Raw genomic sequence first — 20,852 nt, 5'->3', positions numbered from 1 at the left:
TGACTGACTTCTGGAAATCTGGAGGAAATTTGGAGGGAAACTCTGTATCTAAGCTCCGAGCTTTTGACTGGGCTGGCGACGGTTAGCTGCCGTTTGAGGGTGTTGTCTACTGACCTGGAGCACGTCACTGACCTGGGCGGCCTCCGAATGTTGACTCTAGACTGTATCGTTAGCGATTTAAGACATCCGCCCACTTTTAACGTCAAACATCTGGGAGGACTCATGATGCGATCAACTTTGTATTTCACCTGGACGGTGGAAGTTGGGTCACAAAAGGCGGAACATGAACAAAACAAGGCTCAGTAGCTTTGCACATCCAGAGAACATTTTATTAATCCACTTCTTAAAAACAAACAAAAAAAAAAAACGCATGGTTTTTAACACAGTGACGACGTCCCAGTCTTCGAGGGCTCGGCCTCCTGGTCGGGTCTGAGAGCATCATGAGAGCCAAACGGAGAAACACACAGACTGTTGATGTTCAGGAGCAGAGCTGTTGAACTACAGACCTCTGACAAAGAGAGAAGGTCCATTAACTCACGAAATCTTGCATCTGTTTCCTGGAACCATTATTTTCACGTCACCTAACTTCACCTGGAGTGAAACTTTATTCAACGCACAGTGAAGGAGCAGTGACAGAAGTCTCAGCTAACACCTCTGCAGGAGGAAAGTGTAAACACACAGGAGTATAGAAAATACTTTATAAATACAGCGTGGCATTCATGGAAAAAAATGAGAAAAATATAAATACAGAGTATTTTGTTCCCTCAGTTTTGCTCTCAAAACCGACAGGACGACTATGGAGGAGGATGATGCACAGTATTCTCCAGCTTTTGGACTGGTTGGTTTGCTGCCTGATGGGCCTACAAGCACGGGTACGTGTGTAAAAATCGGGTCGAAAAAAAAACATAATCCCTGACTGTCTATCCTGTTTATACTGCTCCTCCTGAAACAGACTTTTGGTTGGACAAATTGTTCAGGAGAGGAGGAAGGAAAGAGGAGGATGAGGAAGCTACAGCTACAGACCTCATGTCAAACTTGAAATCCCACCTTACATGACACGAGCGGAGGGGAGAGAAGAGTAGAGAGAGATGGGAGGGAAAATGTCACGATCATAGGTCGGAGAAAGGAGTAACCAGACATCATAGAGGGCAGAAAGACGCGGGAAGGGGGTCAACAAGTGAAGCAGGTGAGACAAGAGGACACCAGAGGAGGACTTTGGATCAGAGGAAACTGGAGTCTGTCTGTTCGTCTCACAGTCCGGTGTCATTGTACGTGGGTGTGACCACCTTCAGGATGCTCTGTGCGTTCTCCTCCACCAGAGGACGCCACTTCACCTCCCCTGTCAGCAGCAGGTCCTCCCCGTCCAGGGCATCAATGTACTGCATCTGCACACAGCAGCAGGGGTGGAGGAAGCACAGAGATCCTTTACTTAGTACTGCAATACAAGTAAAAGTCCCGCAAGTACAGAAGTACTATCAGCAAAATGTAGTTAAAGTACTGACTCTGCAGTGAAATGTCTCCTGTGGCTGATGTTTGACTCTGACATTATTCAATTTTTTACACTGATGCATCAAATCTTCAGCAGCATTTTACTGTTGGAGCTGCTCTCAAATACTTTATACACAGTTACATAGTTAAGTCCAGTGGTTCCCAACCAAGGGGTCTGGCCCCTCCAAAAGGCCACCAGATAAATCCGAGGGGTCGTCAGATGATCCATGGGACAAAAGAAGAAAAGAACAAAGTTCTAATACACAAACATGTTGGTTTTTTTATCTCATTTTTGCTTTCTTTGTAAAATACTGTGTTTCTGCTAATTAGACATTTTGGAGTTCAAGTTATTTTTGCCTTTAGTTACCTGCAAATGTTGAAAGGTAAAACTAATAAGATTCAATTAATGGATTAGAAAGAATTCACGTTTGATTGGTGAATTAATCAGTGGATTTGAATTGGATGAAACGCTACTGGACTCCATCCCCATCACCACACACCGAAAGCACTGTGATTAATACGGTCATATTCCTAATCCTCATCCACCGAGGCTCCAACATCAGACAAGAAATATAGAGACAAAACAAGAGGACAACAAAAACTTAAATATTCTAAATAAACTAGATGACACAAATAAAATGCCGAAGGTTAGGTTCATGCGTAAATGTAGTTCTGCTAAACTTAACTCATCAAGTTGCCTTGTGGTTTTGTTCAGCTGTGTGTGTGTGTGTGTGTGCGCTCGCGTTTGAACACGCGTAACGTCGTCATCAACAGCAGGTTTATTTTCTGACGCAAGACTCCAAACTGTCACAGCTTTAGGAGCCACGAGTTCACACACTCACACACACACACACACACACACACACACACACACAGGCAGTGGGGGAGACTTTGTTTGCTGATTGAGTTAGACACTGCTTCCATGACCTTTGACACACCTGCATCTTTGTGTGTGTGTGTGTGTGTGTGTGTCTTGTTTGTCTGATGGCAGTGGCTTGTTCACTCCACATGCTGATTCTGAGCTCAGTAGGTGGACGTGTCTGCCTGACGAGTGAGACAAAACATATAAAAAGCAAAGAACGCGGCGAAGCAAAAAGAGAGGAAGTCTGACGTAAACAGTGAGACAGAATCATTAAAAGAAAGCTGCAGAGAGGGGATGAAAGAAAGTCAAGGTAAAAGGAGAGAGGAGGTCCCGGACCATATGGTCCCGGCAGCAGATGGAAGCCTGCAGGTGTTTCTGAAACCAGCGGAGTGTTTTCAATCACACGGAGGGAAAGAAAATACACAGAGAGGAGAGACAGGAAGAGGTGAGCAGGTTAGCGGGTAAGGAAAAGTGCTCAGTTGGGGTGGGCGAGGCGGAAGTGGGTGAAACAGAGGGTGCTGGGTCGTAGCACCGGGCAGATTCTCCCGATACTGACATCATGTTTAAATGTTTACGATCAAAAGTCCTGCCCTCAAATTCCTACGTGAGTACAGAAGTATTATGGGCTTCACGCATCAGCCGATGCGACGAAGTCCTCGTTCTGCAGTAAATATATATAAATACTGTTGATGACATCTGATTCTCTCTGACATCATTAGATTATTAATACTGAAGCATCGTAAACAGCATTTACTGTCGTAACAGCTCCAGCTGGTTTCAACCACTTTATATACAGTTAAATAGTTTTGTGTAGTTCTACTGATGTTCCACGGTACCGCTACTAAACCTGGATACAGAAGTCAGATTTTTCTGCTTGCTCTTTGCACTGTTGAATTACTGGCTTATTTTCTCCTGCAGATTTCATCGTATGAATGTGCAAATAAACCACACTTTAAACTGTTGCGTTCATCTTCCAGAGACATGAGGGAGGCAGGAGGAGGAGGAGGAGGAGGAGGCGGAGGAGCTGTGATGTGGCAAAAGCATTGTGAAACAGCAGGAAGGTGAATTTTTGCCATGATTTGTTAAAGGTCTAAATAAAGTTTCTAAAGAAAAACAGCTCACATGTATTTGGAGAGGACGCAGTAGCATTTCCCACAGATGAATCAAGAATACAAATACAGTAAGAAGCGAGCGTGCGGAGGCTGAACATGTAAACACACCTGTTTGCGTACGTATTCCACCATGAGTTCCAGCTGTTTGGGATCTTCACACTGACGATTGAACAGGTTTCTCCACAGAGCTGCAGCCAGCACACAGTCATCAGACAGGATTCCCTGCAGACGCACACATTCATTGCATTATTACAATGCAGACACGTCCTTCGTTCTGTGGGAAGAGGATCGGCTGCGTCGAGTCCGACTGTGCTCCGGCTGCCTCACGGCTCCGTCCCAGTTTCGTCGTCTCCAGGAAACATTTCAGGAGCAAACCGCCTCCTCTTCAGCAGACATGTGACTTCTATAGCTTAGTCGATTTGCCAACATTTTCCATGGCTTACAAGCATAAACACAGATATGCAGCTCATTTCCATGTGGTAACAGATGCTTTGTGGCTTAATTTGACTTTACTTTAATTACTGTACTGTACCACACAATGTCTTTTATCTGAATGTCCTCAGTAGTGCATACAGAGTAGCTTATGTCCACATTATGGCCGGTAACATTTATAAATGCATATTTTTCCAGTTTAGGGTCTGGGGCAGTCAATCATGTCAGAAACTGATGCCTGTGTGTGTGTCTGTGTGAGAGAGAAAAACAAAGTATCTCACCTCATCATATCCAAATATTGCAGCATAGAAAGTCTCTGTCATCACTTTCATTGCTTCCTTTCTATGGATGGCCTCAATCTAGATCACAGAGAGAGAGAGATTGAGAGATTGAGAGATTGTCAATCAACATTGCAGCGAATGAGAATCAACACCATGTTCTTGTTTGGCTCATGATCCCAACCTATTTTTGAGCCACTGTAGTTTTGGCTGATACGACAACTGGACAAATAGCCCACATTTAAATTCTGCTTTTATCAGTGCAAGTTCATCACAACAGGACCAGGAGTCTACAGCTACACTAGCAGGTCTGTGAGAATGTACTTAGACACAGCATTGAGGAATTTAGTTGTAAACCAAAGTGTAGGACAAACTGAAATTATGACCTGATGATGGCGCTAGATGGAAAAGTTATGGGAAAAACAAAGCTCTCACAATTCCTCCTTAGGTGGACGTGAATGTGCGTCTCAAAATTCATAGCAATCTATTCAGTAGTTGCCAAGACATTATCATCAAAACCAAAAATGTTGACGTAATGGTGGCGAGAGAGCAAAAGTCAGGGGATCATCAAAGTCATCAGGATTCATCAGCGGGGGACCGTGAATATACGTCTAGAATGTCATGTCAATCCGTCTCATAGTGGTTGAGATATTTCAGTCTGGACAAAAGTGGTGGACCAACCGCCGCTGCTAGCATGGCTACAGTGGTCTCTGGTGTAGGAAAACCTCCATCTCAACCTTATCACATAACTTTTCAATGAGTTTTTACATGCTGCTAACCGAAGCCAGGCTTGCTTTGTCGAAGTTAATGTAAAAGTCATGCACTTTCAATTACTTTCCCCCACACTAATGCTGCGCACAGGCACAGTCGAATCTAATGGACGTCCTGTCGCCATCTGTCTTGAGGACGAAGCTCAGGTGCGGCGGCAGCTCAGCGAGCACACGGTGAAACGAAGGACAGCAAAGTCGTTGTGGAGCTTGGTTGGTTTCCGCTGGTCGGAGCAGTAATTATGAACATGGAGAAAATGACCAATGTTTTTACTGCTCCTTACCACAATTAGCATGAAACCTAAGAGCAACTCCAATCACTGGCCCTGGTTGTAAAAATACATGTGCTGCTGATGTGGAGCTCGATCAGGAAATGTAAGCTGTGCCCGGTCCTTCAGTTTGACACACATGCATGCACACACAATGTTTGTGTTTAAATAAAACTTGCTTTCCCAACACAGAAAATATTACTACATGATCTTAATGATTCAGTCTTCCAGAGCGCAAAAATCCCACAATTATGTATACAAAGAAAGTTGGTGTAGCTGCTTGTCCTTTAAAGCTCACAGGTCAGGCTTCTTTTTAGTAGTTTTTTTCCCCCTTTGTTTTATTTCCATGTTATATTTTTTCTCTCTTCCATTTTTTCATTTCTTTTTTTCCCTATTACTTTTATTTTTTAAATTTTTCGTTTTTCACTCTACATTTATTTTGTTGTTCTTGTTTTTTTACTTCTTCCTTTGTCTTTGGGGTTCTGTCTGACTGTTTATCATTTGGTTTTGTATCCTAATTGTTGACATCTGTTTTAAATGATTGACTCATTGTTTTCTGAAGATGGACATATTGTTGCTTCGAGCTGTAGCCTGTGGCTTTTCAGGCCACTCACCAGATTGTGATCATTTTGAGACGTGTATAATGTGATGTTTGCGAATGTGCTTCTGTGCCTGATTCAGATGTGACTGAAAAACTGAGAACTCAAAACGCAGCAGAGAGACAGTGAATTAAGAAAGAGGAAAAAACAAAAAAAACATTGTGCAGACTCACCTGCTGAAGGACTCAAGCTCATACATGTGTTGCTGGGCTGCACACGGGCGAACCTTGCATGTGGATTGTTCAGAGACGTTTGTGTGGCTGTGTCTTTTATAATTTCTTTGTACAACTTGTATGATGTTTCTGTTTTCCACAGTCTCCCAACGGCAGCTGAATAAACCAATTAGCTCAGAGGATGTTGTTGAGTTTGAGGAGGAGAGGCGTAATTCTACCTTCAGTGTGCTGTTTCAACCCATGATGATTTTCACTATCAATCAATCTGCCCATTATTTTCTCCATTAACTTACTAATAAAACATAAGAAAAGAGTGAAAAACGTTTTCTAGAGCCAAAGGTTGAACAGTCCAAAACCTACCGATATTAGTTTTATTCTAATATGAGGGAAAGAAGCAAGTCCTCACATTTGAGAGGCTGGAAGCGACAAATGTTTGGTATTTGTGCTCAAAAATGAACTTAAAACGGTTAATTGATTATCAAAATAGTTGCTGATTAAATTTTCTGTCGATCGATTAATCGACTAATCCATGCACTAATCGTGCATGTCATGGACGAAACGGGAGAAAACTGTAACTGAAACAGCGTTTCTGGTCGGGAAGTGCCTTTGAGAAAAACAACTACACACAACTGGTGTGTAGAGCTTCTCCCTGGCTTAGAGAAGCTGCCAAGGTCCCAGTAAATTATGTAATGGATAAAGTTAACTCGCTCACTTCACAGCAAGGTCACAGAATAAACCTACATGTGAGAGTCCGGTGGTACCACACATGCTTTGTGTCCGTCATGTTGACCGTTTCCTCACAGGCCAAAACACCGGTCGATACGCGAACGTTGGAGCGGGTACAGTTAAAGTGTGTGGATTCAATTTCATAAAGAAATCAGATTTAGATTTAAGGTTGGTCACGTAAGTCACGTGTGCGCTTGTGCCAGCGCATAAGGATATAAGCAAGTTCACATTTGCAGCTGTGAAAACATGCAACGGCCCCCAACATACATACGTTTTCCCCCCATGTGCTCCGCCCAATGCATGCACGCACACACACCAAGAGTGACCTCACAGGCCGCACTGTAATTTCTCATCTCTGACCTCTTTCTGTCACACAACGCAAAATGAGTTAAAACGAAAGACCTCATACTATAAAGTCTGCGGAACCCTGGCTCGAGTTTCAACCATCCTGCTCCGTTAAAATAACACATAATATACATGTGATCTTTCTGGTGTTTACCTGCCACCGTACGTATTTTACAAGTAACTAAGTGACTCGGATGATGTGATTTGATGAGGTATGGACTCGGGTGAATCTGATGACTTTATGGCAGGACAAAAATAAAAAAAGACTCACTGGACTCTGACTCTAACGCCAATGACTTATGGCTTCACTTGAACTTTAATCTTCTGTCTTGGAATGACCCTTTAAGATGAAAATGTGTTCATGTAATTAATGTTTCACAGGAAATCGACTCTTCATGTTTCTGACGACTGATATACTGTAAATCAATCCAACATGAGTGAGGACAGGGTAAACGAACGTCGTAGCGTGATGTGTCATTTCAACGTGTCAGGTCCATAATCACTGTATCTTCTGCTGTGCATCATCAATCATGCATCGAAATGGAATCTTTTAGTTTGAGTTATTTTTGACTTTTGCTCCGAAAGCTCAAAGTCCAATGGATTCAACGAGCTTCAAATTTTAAATCCCAACCCAAGTCTCGGCAATAATATACCGAGGCACGGCGGATCATTCTGCAGACAGGAAGGAATGAGAGAACAAAGGAGGAATTTGGTCTCATACTGTTGTTGTTTTGTAACCTGCCACAACGACCGGTGAAGAAGGAAAGTTTAAAAGCTTAAATTTGCTGGTGTCTCCTACGAGAAGCATGTCAATAAAAATGACCACACATACATTGGTATTGACATTTATATACTGGCAGATGGATGCATATAGAAATTTCAGCACAAATTATTTTTTGACCTTTATTTTTCTTAACCCATCCAACCAACACAAACACACAAATAACCACAGCATGTTTTCCCTCAATAAACCTTGAGGGTTAATTCCAGTATAATCTCAGTATGAGAAACTCTTTCTGAAAGCTACATGTGAGCAAAGCCAAGATTTAAGTCTGTGATGTCAATGAGCGACACTTCCTGGAGCTGCTCCACTGACAGAGAATAGAGGAACAACTCTGTGGACACGGTGACCGCAGCCAGGCCGGCTCTCCGGGGATTTGGCTGCACTTTCTGCTCGAGAACTGTTGGCATAATTATGCTGATGTAAAACTTTAAATAAACAAAACCTGCATCCTATGCAGCATGCGATGGCACGAATAAAACTTAATGCACTGTTGCATCAGCCCAAAGCGGAAATGTTTCTGAAATAATGAATATTTATTTAACAGAATGACATTTAGTTGTTTTCAGGCAGAGGACCGCTTTGGATTTTTGCGTGGATTTGTGGCTATTTAGACGGACAGTACTAACTGAGAGAAAACCGAGCTGCTGTGGCGACTAACAGAGGATAAAATATTATGTTACTCTGCTGCCGCAATCAGTCACTGACTTAAGAACTGTCTGTGATATAATTCGAGAGGTCTGTATTTATACAATGAAACAAGTCATCCCTGTGCGACTGTTTATTTTCAGCATTTTAAATTCCAGATGAGTTTTCATGGTCTATTCTAGAGCTGAAACGATTAAGTTGATTAATCGAGTTCTATGATCAACAGAAAAATAATCGGCAGCTATTTTCGTAACTGACTGATCGTTTAAGCTATTTTTTCAATCGCGAATACCAAACATTCCCCGTTTCCAGTTTCTAAGTTGTCAGAATTTACTGCCTTTCTCTGCTTTATATCACTGTAAAATGATTTGACTTTAGGCATTAGACTGTTGGTCAGACAAAAAAATTGAAGATTTCACCTTGGATTTCACTGTTTTCTGATGTTTTATAGGTAAAACGATTAATCGAGAAAATAATCAATAATGAAAATAAAAGTTAGTTGTGGCTCTAATTCATTAAATTTGAGAATTTTAGTGTGTCAGCAAAACCCAAAACCTGAATGAAATGCTTTGTTGCAGACTCGAAAGTGAACCGAACAATCAAACTCCTTCATTAGAACCTGAGCCCTGATACTGGATTTTCGGGGCAGATAATGACTCTGGGGAATAAAAGAAATTCCGATATCGACGTAATCGGCCGATATTCTTAATACAAACATACATTACATGTTAGATTTATATTGAAAAGGGAAAATGATGGGGGTCGTTGTGTACTAACTTTTCCAGCAATTTATTTCACAAACTAGCTAACAACGTACCGCGACGACCCCGCCGGACCACGCGCCAGCGCCTGCTCTGTCACATGAGCTGCAGACAGTGCTGAGCGTGTTGTACATGGAGTCTGAGCGCACTGGACAAACTATGTGATGACACCACTTCTAAATTACCACAAGCGTCTCCGTTATGTTCCGAAATACTTTCCATATCGGACCACATATATACGTGGATACCGATGTATCTGTGGTAGGACAATATCGACCGATAAAATCGGCCGAGCGATACATCGATCAGGCTCTAGTCAGAACGTGACCTGATCACCAGATGAACAAACATTTGCCTTTACATTCATTTCTTGCAACACATTCACCTTTTGCCACCACTGTAGACACCCTGGGCGTTACTTTCCACCAGTGGTGATTTTTCATCATTTCCACGATGCTGCACATACAGTGGAATTATTGACACAGGATATTAAAAAGGGATAAAGACACTGGGTTACGGGCGCTATGATTAGGAAACCTTGTGTGTTGTCATAGGCATGCTGTGCATCAGGATACACGTGGAACGTAATGCATGAACAATATCACTAAGAGTACCGCCTAGACCTGCTCTATATGAAAACCGCCTCGATATTACTTCTGTTATGATTTGACGCTATATGAATAAAACTGACTTGACAGTGTGTGTGTTTAGGACGGACATGTTGTTATATGATCTTGTGGGCTTAAGCCTGCTGACTGACCCGATGACTACCAGGAGGCTGTGTGAAGAGGCTCCACAAGGAAAGGCAGATCTAAACACACACACACACACACGCACGCACACACACAGGCACGCAGAGAACTTACCCCCATGATTTTGCTCCTCTGCTCTACATCCTCCCACATGGAGTGGACAATGTAACGGCACATGTACTTTCCTGCTCTGCCCTCCTGACGCATCCGCACCAAACACATCCTAACAGAGGAGGGAATGAAATGAGATGAGGGAAGAAGAGGCGCTTGGGTTGCCCTGTCCCGCGCCATGACCTCCATGACAAAAGAACAGGTATGCTCACAGTACCAAAGACTGTCATCCAGAATTCTATTAGAAGTTTAAAAAAAATAAAAAAATTAAAATCTGTTTTGGCTCATTAATATGTAAATTTATCCAGCAAGGCCCACCAAAATCTAATCAGATCATCTACTCCATATGGGCTATGTGTGGAGTAAGTATTAAGTTTCTACTACGTATTGTTCTTGAGTTACCGTGTTCACAAGAAAAATTGAGCTAATTAGCTCATTAATTAGCAACGAGTTTTCATACCAGATGTTTGTGTTTGGATACTACATGCCTGGTATCAATCTGAACTTGAAGTGTTAAGGAGTTGCAGTAATTTCCGGGAAATCAGTGTTCCCTCATCAAAATGTAGATTTACGCAGTAAAGTGCTCCAAAGTCGGAGCAGATCATCTACTCCATATGGTCTAAGTATGAACTTTCTATTATCTATTGTTCTTGACTTATCACGTTGACAAGAGTGCGTCTGCAGTCACAGAGAATGTCCTGCATACCGTGCACTGTGTTGGTGAGAAAGAGAACGAGGAATGATGTGGAAAATAAATAAATATTATCATGTGTTCTCTTCTTACATATTACATGGAAAAACGAATGGATGTGTGCGTGTAACTCACCATACATGCAGCTGTGCTACCAAGAACCAAGAGTTGAGTGTGTCAGGGAGGGCGCATTCTGAAACAAACACAGAATGTTAACGAGTGTTATGACGGAGTTTGCACAACACTCACACGTATACTTGTATTCCCAGCTTTTCCTGCACACCAGACGCTTGCAACACTGTAGAACTGCAACTATTAGCCAATCCATCAACAGAAAATTAACCTGCAACTATTTCCATCCCCGACTGATGATTTGCTGCAGCCCTACAGCACAGTGCCCTAGAAAAGCACGGTCACATAAAGCAGCCACGACCTTTGTATCAACTAATTTCGTTTTAGCCAGTCATTTGTTTTCAATTCAAAAAAACTATTAAAAAAAAAAAAAAAAACTTTAAAATGACTCAGTTATTCTGGTAACTGGCAAAAATCACTTTCGAAATCCTGAAACGAGCTGAAATGATGAGTCGATTAATAAATAAATCGGATTAATAAATCAGTCAGTGGACAAAAATTGATTCCCAGTGACTTTGATTGAATAATCATCAAAAATGCCAAACACCCTCCGGCTTCGTTAGTTGTAGCCGTACTTTCCACACCTCTCCGACAGCTGTTCTTCAACACTCTGAACACAAATATCCGGAATGCGAGTCCTGATGATGTGAGGCCACAGCGATGTCTTTTAATCAGCCTGTGCACCTGGATCAGGCTCATTGTACCAAATTAAAATTCAGACTGAAGAAGGGGGAAAAAAAAAAAAAAAAAACAGACCTAAACCACTTTTGAGAAAGCAGCCCCACATCTCTGAACCGTCAGGGGACACTGCATACTGAACAGACCTGAGTTGGCCTTCCCCTTTAGTAGCAGGTTTAAAATGCAGTACGATAATATGGCTCCGTGTGTGTGTGTGTGTGTGTGTGTGTGTGTGTGTGTGTGTGTGTGTGTGTGTGTGTAATATTAGTGTGTGCTGTTTTTTTGTCTCTGTGTGCCAGGTAGTAAAGTTTCAAATAAATGTGTCAGGCAGGTGGTGACAGTGTCCCTGGACGCTCATCAACCCCATTTGGACCGGGACAAATACCAACGCCTTAGTGGTCAGTGTCTGGATCAGGAATAATACTGAAAAGTGTGTGTCTGTGTGTGTGTGTGTGTGTGTGTGCGTGCGTGTCATTTTAAACCAGGGATTTTCCAGCTTTTCTCAGTGCAGTGCTGAAACACTTTGTCTCCTGCCTTCAAAACATGCAAGTCATGTCCTTCCTCTTATTTTGAAAGATTGTATCATATTCTGGATATAAATCTACTCTGCTGACAGTAAATGGTGCTCAGCCTTTCTTACATCCGTGTTCGTGATGAACACCTTAAGTGTTTTATAACCTGTTAATGTATTTATTGATCCTTTCAACAAATAAGGGACAATCAAAAATCAAAAGATTCCCCACTTCATCACATTCATAAAATAGCGACGTCACATAATATTCCGTGTCTTTAAAGGGGCATTCCACAGATTTTACAGATTAAGCTCCATTTACCTGTCACAGGTAGCCTGTGAAAACAGTTGCATAATTTCTTCTGTGGTTCAGGAGGGAGTTTTTGTAAAGTCTCAGTTACCAGAGGAGGGAAGTCTAATGAAAGGTGCGGTCGAGTTGCATTGTAGGATCTGTAGGTCCCAGTGTTATCGGAGCTCGACCCATACTAGGCAACAAAGGTCAGAATATCTCTGCCTCTGCACCATCCGATTTGACCGCTGATTATTAAAAGTGTCTCTTTAGAACCGTAAAGAGGAAACTTCTTAATTGCTGGCATGGCTTGAACTCCACGTTTTTAGAAACAGAGTGTGGTGCAGGAATAGAGGTGCCCATTTTCCCCAGAGTCGGGAAGATGGGGGCTCTGACGAAACCATTTCTCCATATGCCGATTTGCTCCCGCAGCGTTGGCGCTGCTCCACACTTACTTTCAAAGAACTCGTCATAGTTGATTCGCTCTACACAGCACGTGTACATGCGCAAGGCAGCGATCTTGATTTTCTGAGAAAACAAAAGACAAAAGGGAAAAAGGAAAATCAGTAAAATCATAAACATCTTTCATAGAGATACTGAGGTTATAAAGTTGTATTATTCATACACCGATTATTCAGGGTTCAAATTAATAAGTAATATTAGATATACTTGCAATTTTACATTATCTCGCTGAAAAAGCTGCAACTGGAATGCTGGAGATAAAAGAACGTCATATTGTGCTGATATACTCGTTGTAAACCAGCATTGCTACCATCCATACTAACATCTGTTGTCACTGGAAACTAGTGAGCTAAAAATACTGTCATACATTTCAGCAGTATCCAAATGAAGATGTGTGGCCTTGTAAAATGAAGGCAATGACACTTTATTTGTATAGCACATTGAACAATTCCAAGAGCTTCCAGGAGAACATGTTTACACAATTAACCACTTGTTTTAAACCAAGTGATGGATTTTTTTTTTTTACTGTTTTTTTTTTTTTAAACTGTGTCTCGAGTGTGCCTTTGATTACGTCCCTGACGCTGATAGCTGTGGTGTCACGGTGGTGGGCCACTACACAAGCTTAACTTCAACAACTGTATGAAGAAAACAAGAATAGGCAACACAGAAAACCTCTGACCAAAAACAGCACACGAGGTCAGAGAAGTGTAACTGCTCATGCCAAACCTTTGCCCACCTGGTGTGGAGCCCAGCATTCTGCTAGAGGACAACAACCCACATTCCTCTGCACATACGCCAACAATATCTCTTCAGCCAAAAACTCCCACACAACCAAACCCTGCCATGCCTGTAAATGTTTATACTTTAATGATGTGGGCTTTCTTTGGAAATATTTGCGGCAACAGTGTGATGCAACGGACGTAACCAAATGGATGTATATTTTAAAGCAGGGAATATTTGTCGCGTTGCATTTGAGTCTGTTCGTATGTGTTTACATGCTGTGAGGAATATTCCTGGCTGACGGCCCATAACTTAAGCCTCCTGCTAGGAGGTCGGAGCTCTTGTGTCGTCTGACCAGCACACGGACACCGGAGCACCGTAACTATCCTTCACACACAGGAAAAACCCAAAGAGCAGAAGTTGTATTTACTAAACCTGCAGACAGTCGATTAGGCAATCTGTGTTATTAACCAGACTGATGAACTAACAAGCTCCACCTGTTGTTGGACTACTAGGCGAAATGTCAAGTGAATGTTTTTTCAATAAATAACAGTTACACAACAGTGATTATTGTTGTTTACTTCTCTCTCTCTCTCTCTCTCACCTTTTCCCCTGTTCTTCCGTCTCTCTCTCTCTCTCTGTTTCTCCCCTGCTTGTTATATTAATGCCACCCACCCCGTGACGTTCCCTCCAGGGTGTTCTTGACATGTTTGCACTCAACCAACAGGTTAAATAAGGGTAAAGGTGCAGCTGTTATGGTAATGCTGATGTGCAGAAAACCCTACAAAGTTACCCTCGGTGTGACTGTTGAATTGTAAGTTGTAAGTGATTGTGTTAAATAATCTTCCGTTTATTTTTGGCCTAAATGTGGTCCTCTATGGATTAACTTTATTTGGCCACTTGTTTTACTTGGCTCAGAAGCTACGCTGCGGCTGAAGTGCTCCTCCTCGAAAATGTAACCACCTCCGAGCTACAGCGGCTACAGAGATACCACTGTGAGAAAACAAGAACTGTGATTGGTCACTTTGGGCTGCTTGTGTTTCCTCCTACTTTGTCTATTTCAAGATTGTGCAGAAAACAAGAAGTAAGTCCGAAAGTAGTCGTCTTCTTTTCAGTGACACACATCTAACAAAAATCATCTGCACTGTCGATATCTCTGAATGAATGAAGGTAAACACAGAGACAGTTACTGTGGGGAATATAATTGGAGCACAAACGCCCGTAGCGTTGTGGTACCATCAACAGGTTCGGTCTGACACTGGATTAGGAGCTCAGAGTTGTCTAACGCAGGTCTCCTGTTAACCCTTTGTGCCAAGTATAATTCCATCTTAAGTTCAGTGAAGGGAACGAACCTCTTCATCAACCAGCCACGACGGCTGCTTCATCCAACCCTCACCCTCAATCCTTCCTGTGCTAGTTTACAAGTTAACTAGCTTAAACGAATGATCATCCGAATCTTACCTGCTTACAAGTGCACTGACTTCTCGTGTGGACCTCTGCATACGAAGACATCCTGTATAGTAAGTACTAACCTACTTGTGTGTCCACTGTCCTCCCTGATGTCCCTGTCTGCATTGTTCCCACAATCACTTCTTCCTAATTTTACCACCTCACCTTCTAACCTCGTCTTCCCCCTTCCCCCAGTCACTCACCCATTTGTTGTATTTGAGCGGTCCTGTGAAGCCCATGGCCTCAATGAGCTTTGTGAAGGCCCCGACTTCTTCCTCTGTGTGTTGGGGCGTCTCCTTCACATTACAGAGCTGCCAGACAGGAAATAGAAAACAGAAAAACAGTGAGTGGGGGATGAAAAAGGGGGCGAAAAGCGGACGTGACAGAAGAGTGAGAGGTAAGAAAAAAGAAATGCCAGAGAGAAAGGGAGACAGAAGAGAGGAGGACGAGGGAAGGATGGAAAAATGAGGGGATAGAATGATGAGACAGACGGTGTTTTCGTAGAAGAGAGTGAAAGACAAGAGTGAGGAAAAAGGGCGAAGACAGACGAGTTGGGAATGAAAACAACCCTGGCAGAGATGACACAACACAAGAAGAAACAACTCCTTCAAACAGGCTCAATATTCCTTGTGTATATACTGTGTCAACCTCATTAAATCAACAGCACATGCAGTAGACTTCCACTGACTGACACACACACACACACACACACACACACACACACACACACACACACACACACACAACCTACAGTTTGAAGACACACACCTGGGGAACATGGCCTTTACCGGGCGAGCGCAGCTGTTGAGTAAATTAATATACTGACCTATTCTGAGCTTCATGTTGTCTTGACAGTTTCATCACAGCCACCATGACCCCAGTTACCTGTCATCACCACTTTTACTTTAAAGTCACTGCCATCACGTTTTCTAGCTGAATTTTTGCCACTACATCAGGGCTCCAGACTGACTTCTCCCCTGGTAGCACTGGCGCTACCAACCTTCTCAGCTGGTTGCACCAGCACATGATTTGATCGCACCCTTTTTTTCTTACAACATGGTATTAATCAATGACCTTGCTGACGAATAACTGTCTTAATTTGAAAAGAAGTGGGGAGGGGCTCATTGTTTCGGGGGATGCGTCGGTCCCTGCAGGTTTTGTGTTTCTTACCGTCGAAGTTTCAAGCTTAAACTGTGTTGACCTGTCAACGAGTTTAGAGTTGCCTGTAACAGAAAGGCCACATTGCCCATGATAAACACACAGCATAGCATTCCCCTCGTACCACAACCACAGGTACTGCATTAGCCATTGTTGTTGAAAGTAGTACTTTTTCTTCTTTACTGGCTCAGTCGGTCGCTAATTGCCTGCAACTGCACTCTCAACATCAGTTGTGTTTGAGTCGGGACCTTTAGTTGGCTCTCCACCAGCCTCCTCCTCCTCCTCCTCCTCCCTCTTCTCATTTTGTATTATTTTTAATCAGTTATAAGCCGCTTCATCTTTGGAACACGGTAACAGCTAATGGATTGTTTCACACGTGCGCGCTGATGATGAAGGTGCAGGTCGGGAGAGACGGACTGTGCCAGTGAAGAGGAAAAAAAAATAATACTTCTTTCACCCACAATGGCTAACGCAGGACCCGTGGCAGAGGGGCACCAAAACAGCCTAATGATCATCATGCACTCGTACGAATGCGACCACGTGGAATTTTAACTCGCGCACTCTCAAAGAACGGTCACGGTCTGGAGCCCTGCATTAAATGTACTCCGTTGAACTCGAACCAATATTAAACGACCAAACTAGCTGACTGTGTTTGCAGCCATCTGTGTTCAATATGCGGTGCAGTCAGGAAGTACTGCATTGGCCCAAATACAAGACAACCCTGATTATAAGACTCCCCCTCTCTTTGTCAAAGTCCTCATCCTTGAAGCCTTTTACATGTACTGTATTTATGACGGCACCCAGTTTTTCAGAACATCATTTCCAGACAAACATACTGTCTTACATTAGGGCCAATACAGCATTGGGACTCTGACACCGTTTGTTGCTGTGTTAGCTCTGTGCTCAAGCACGTTGGATTTGAAGTAAAACAATGACTAAAAAGTTAAAGTGCTGACGTTCAGCTTAATTTGAGGGGATTTCGTCAACCTACCCCTTAAATTTAATATTACACTTTCATAAAGTTTGTGGACTTGCGACAGTCATATTTCAAAAAAGGATTTTCAAAATTGATGCAACAAAGGCCAAAATATCTTGACGTTAGTCCCCAGTATGGATCCGCACCAACAAACACTAAATCCCACCTTTTCCATTACATCATATTTCATTAGACTTTTCCTGTCTGGTAAACTCCACACTCCCAGTTAGTAACGCAGGCTTTGTGTAAAAGATTGATGATCGTAATGAATCATTTTCTCAAAATGAAACACATCTTTTCAGCCACTAAATGCAATCCTGCGTTTGGGTTTTAAATACTTTTCTCTGCGCGTAAGTGTTCACGTCACGTTACCTGCGTGGTGATGTGCAGAGTCCGACATGGTGTTAAACAGGTTGAGGAGACTCTGGCCAGCTGGCAGGCTGCTAAAGCTCTAGCAAAGCAGGCTTCTTGATCTAATGCCTGGGTGGAGGCAGAGAGAAGGATAAGAAAGAAAGAGACGGAAGGGGAGAACAAGAGATTAAGCACTGAGAGAGTGAGATACACAGCATAACATGAAAAGTTCTAGATAGTGAAATTACAAAACCAATAAGAATACATTTGGTTCTAATGTTGTCCTGGCACAAATTAGAAATAATCTGTTTCACACACTACTAGGCTGTCATGAAGTTTGAAAGGTAGTTAACTTATGGGGCTGCCATTCCAACAATGGCAGGCGAAGTCATAGAAGTTTTTGGCTTTCCCAAAAAAAAAAAAATTCTCTCATGTCTTGAAGCCTCAAAGAACAGCTGGACAGAACAATGCTTGGAACGCACCGCTTCCAAAAGGTTGTAATGTCTATTTTTTCAAGACAATTCATGCGTCTACGTCTCGTTTCAGGAGTAGATGAAAACTACTTCAGTTGTGGGTGTGACCCAGGCACCTACAGCCACATGTGTTGGCCATGCCTGCGGCTGGAGGGCTTCTGGACGCGGGTTTTTAATACACTTTCAATCGATGTGGCATAGTGATTGATCCTGACCCTCATGCGGCTCCCTGAGGACTTAAATATCGCCAGTAAGTAACCAAGCTTTAGTTGCGACCTTCTCTGCAGTGCTTGATCAGGGGCTGATTCTCCTCGAATGGAAAACAAGATGCACCAGATGCACTGTTTTGGAAAGCTGGTCAGACAGACACTAAAATCTTAATTTGGGATTAAGTCAATTTTATGTTTTTATGACACTTTTACACTAAATAATTAATTGAAAAAATAAATCGGCAGATTGACAGATAATGGGCTGCAATTATCATTATATTATAGCCCTACTGCTAATTAGTTTTTCAACTTATCTATAAGTCACCTAAACAGAATAAGCATTGTGATGTATCATCATGACGGCCAACCCTGCCTCCACCTCAAATGTTTTCTACTCCAAACATGTATTTATTTATATTCCCGAAAGTATTTTTTTTTAAATCCTTGGCCCAACTATAGCAGGTGTCAATGTATATATTCAGGGAAGAAAAGTCAACATTCAGTGATTAAGTGTCAGGGCCACCACAAGCTGCCACAACAGCTTCAACGCTCCTCGGCATTGATCCTCCAAGTCTCTGGACTCCACTGGAGGGATGGACGCCGTTCTTCCTAAAGATGTTCCCTCATCCGGTGTTTCGATGATGGTGGTGGAGAGCGCCGTCTAACACGCCGGTCCAAAACCTCCTTTAGGTGTTGAGTTGGGTTGAGATCTGGTGACTGCGAAGGCCACAGCACGTGACACATCATTTTAATGCTCACCAAACCATTCAGTGACCCCCCGTGACCTGTGGATGGGGGCTCTGTCTCCCTGTTTCTCCACTAACTTTTCAGGTTCTTCCTTTAATTTGTCACCGGTCTGTGTGTCAACTAAGGACTGTTTTCATGATCAATGAATCTGCTGATTATTTCCTTAACTAAGCGATTAATTGTTTAGTCTATTTAATGTTCAAAATGAAGAGAATGCAATGTCCAATTTCTCCAAGCCCATGGAAACGTCTCCAGTTTGCTTGTTTTCTTCTGTCAAAAACCAAAGACCTTCAGTTTACGGTCATATGAGAAGGAAAGGCAGCAAACGCTCACATTTGAGAAGCTGATACCTGAGAATATTTGACATTTTTGCTTGAGAAAATGTCACTGAAATTACCATTCGATTATCAAAAGCGTTGGAGATTAATTTTCTGTCGATAGATTAATCGGCTAATCGCCGCAGGTCTGATGTAAACTTTGTTAAATGCTTTAAAGAGTTTTTCTGTCCCGATTCCAGGTGTTTGTCTGCGCACTTCACATTTCCATCGAGGCCTCTGGCGGGTCTTTCTCCGGCCGTTACCGTAGACCAGGATGAACCTGCACGGTCAAGTTCACCTGCACGGAACAGGTGATGACCCACACAGGTGGGGTTTACCAGTCTTATTCCACCAGCAGCGGTGTTTTGGTTTGACGATATGCCAAACTCAAGCATGCACTTACACCAACAATGCATTTCCTCCGTCTTTCGTTTGGCTCCTTGCCCTACGTTACCACCTCCGGCGGGCCAGCCGCCCTTCGCTCTTGTTAAAGTTGGTAATGCGTCGTTGAGTTTACTCGGCTCAAATCCTATTAGCAGCTAAGCTAACGTTAGCTGTAACGTTGTTACCTTTCGGTGGGCGGCCCTGGACGCTGTCCCGTTAATGAGGCCTCTGACGGCGGACTGCAGCGGCCGCCGATACATGACTCCGCCGTATGCTAGACTCACAGCTGAGGAGCGGGCTGCCACCGGACTGCGGCTCCCTTCTATAAAACCCTGAGGTTTGGTAACACCGGTCCTCCTCCACCTCCTCCTCCTCCTCGGCAATGTCAACGGAATCTGTCCGTCTCCCAGTCCTGTCCGGGCGGAAAACGGGCCTCGGCGAAGAAACGGTCCGCTTGGCTGAAAAGCGCTTGTGACTCCTGGGTATTTAAATGCTATTTGGTTTATTTCATTCTCTTAATTTTGTGTTGCAGACCCATAGTATTTCACCAAGGTGTTCAGACTATTTAAAGCCAAGAACCATAATCTCGGAGTTACCTCAGTTAAAAATTCAAATGTCCCCCTATTGTTATACAAGAGGCACCTACAGTATTTTGCTCATAGTACCATACCCTATTATATATAGTACTATACCGTTTTTCTCATATATTTTCCCACGCAAACCTATCATTTGGTGTAATGTAATGATTTGTTCGTTCTAGTTTAAGAAAAGACCCAATAATGTTCCAGATTTAGTGAAGATCGTGTAGTATTGATCATATGGTAGCTGACATTTTCTGTCTCCCGTTCGGTGCTGGGCAGGTAATCTGCTGTGGTTTTACTGGAGCTCTTTCACAAGAAACAGCTGCCTGTACATGGCTTAAACTCGGCCATACAGTCAACGTGCAGGCCTTTAAACCAAAAATAGTGAGCTAACAGAGGTTAAAAGTCTCCACAGAGCTGCAGACTTGGATGATTACCCCCTGCGCATTTAGTGTTCTGAATAACCCCTTTCACATTATTACAGTGGATTCCTTGTGGATATAAAAGTATTCAGCTTTGATTAGCTTAAATTGAGAGAAAAAAGACATGTTGTGGTTGTCTTGTTTTCGATTATATTAAAATTCCTCTTCTCCTCCATGTATCTTACATCCATCAAAGGA

At 42.8% G+C, this 20,852-nt stretch overlaps 1 protein-coding gene across 1 annotated transcript; it reads right to left on the bottom strand.

The window, feature by feature from the left end:
* Positions 1-299: 299 nt before the first annotated feature.
* LOC120783238 (ubiquinol-cytochrome-c reductase complex assembly factor 1) lies at positions 300-20,098 on the bottom strand. Its single transcript, XM_040116077.1, has 9 exons — positions 19,837-20,098; positions 17,543-17,650; positions 15,240-15,347; positions 12,861-12,933; positions 10,931-10,988; positions 10,108-10,216; positions 4,176-4,253; positions 3,571-3,684; positions 300-1,385 (listed from the first exon to the last, which is right to left on the bottom strand). Exons 1-9 carry the CDS (start codon positions 19,909-19,911, stop codon positions 1,251-1,253), a joined length of 858 nt encoding a protein of 285 aa, XP_039972011.1. The 5' UTR covers positions 19,912-20,098; the 3' UTR covers positions 300-1,250.
* Between the last annotated feature and the right edge of the window lie 754 nt (positions 20,099-20,852).

This window comes from Xiphias gladius, chromosome 21, assembly GCF_016859285.1.
Source record: "Xiphias gladius isolate SHS-SW01 ecotype Sanya breed wild chromosome 21, ASM1685928v1, whole genome shotgun sequence".
Taxonomy (NCBI): Eukaryota; Metazoa; Chordata; class Actinopteri; order Istiophoriformes; family Xiphiidae; genus Xiphias; species Xiphias gladius.
Note: the sequence above shows the minus strand (reverse complement) of the source record. Positions and strands in the feature narration are given on the sequence as shown.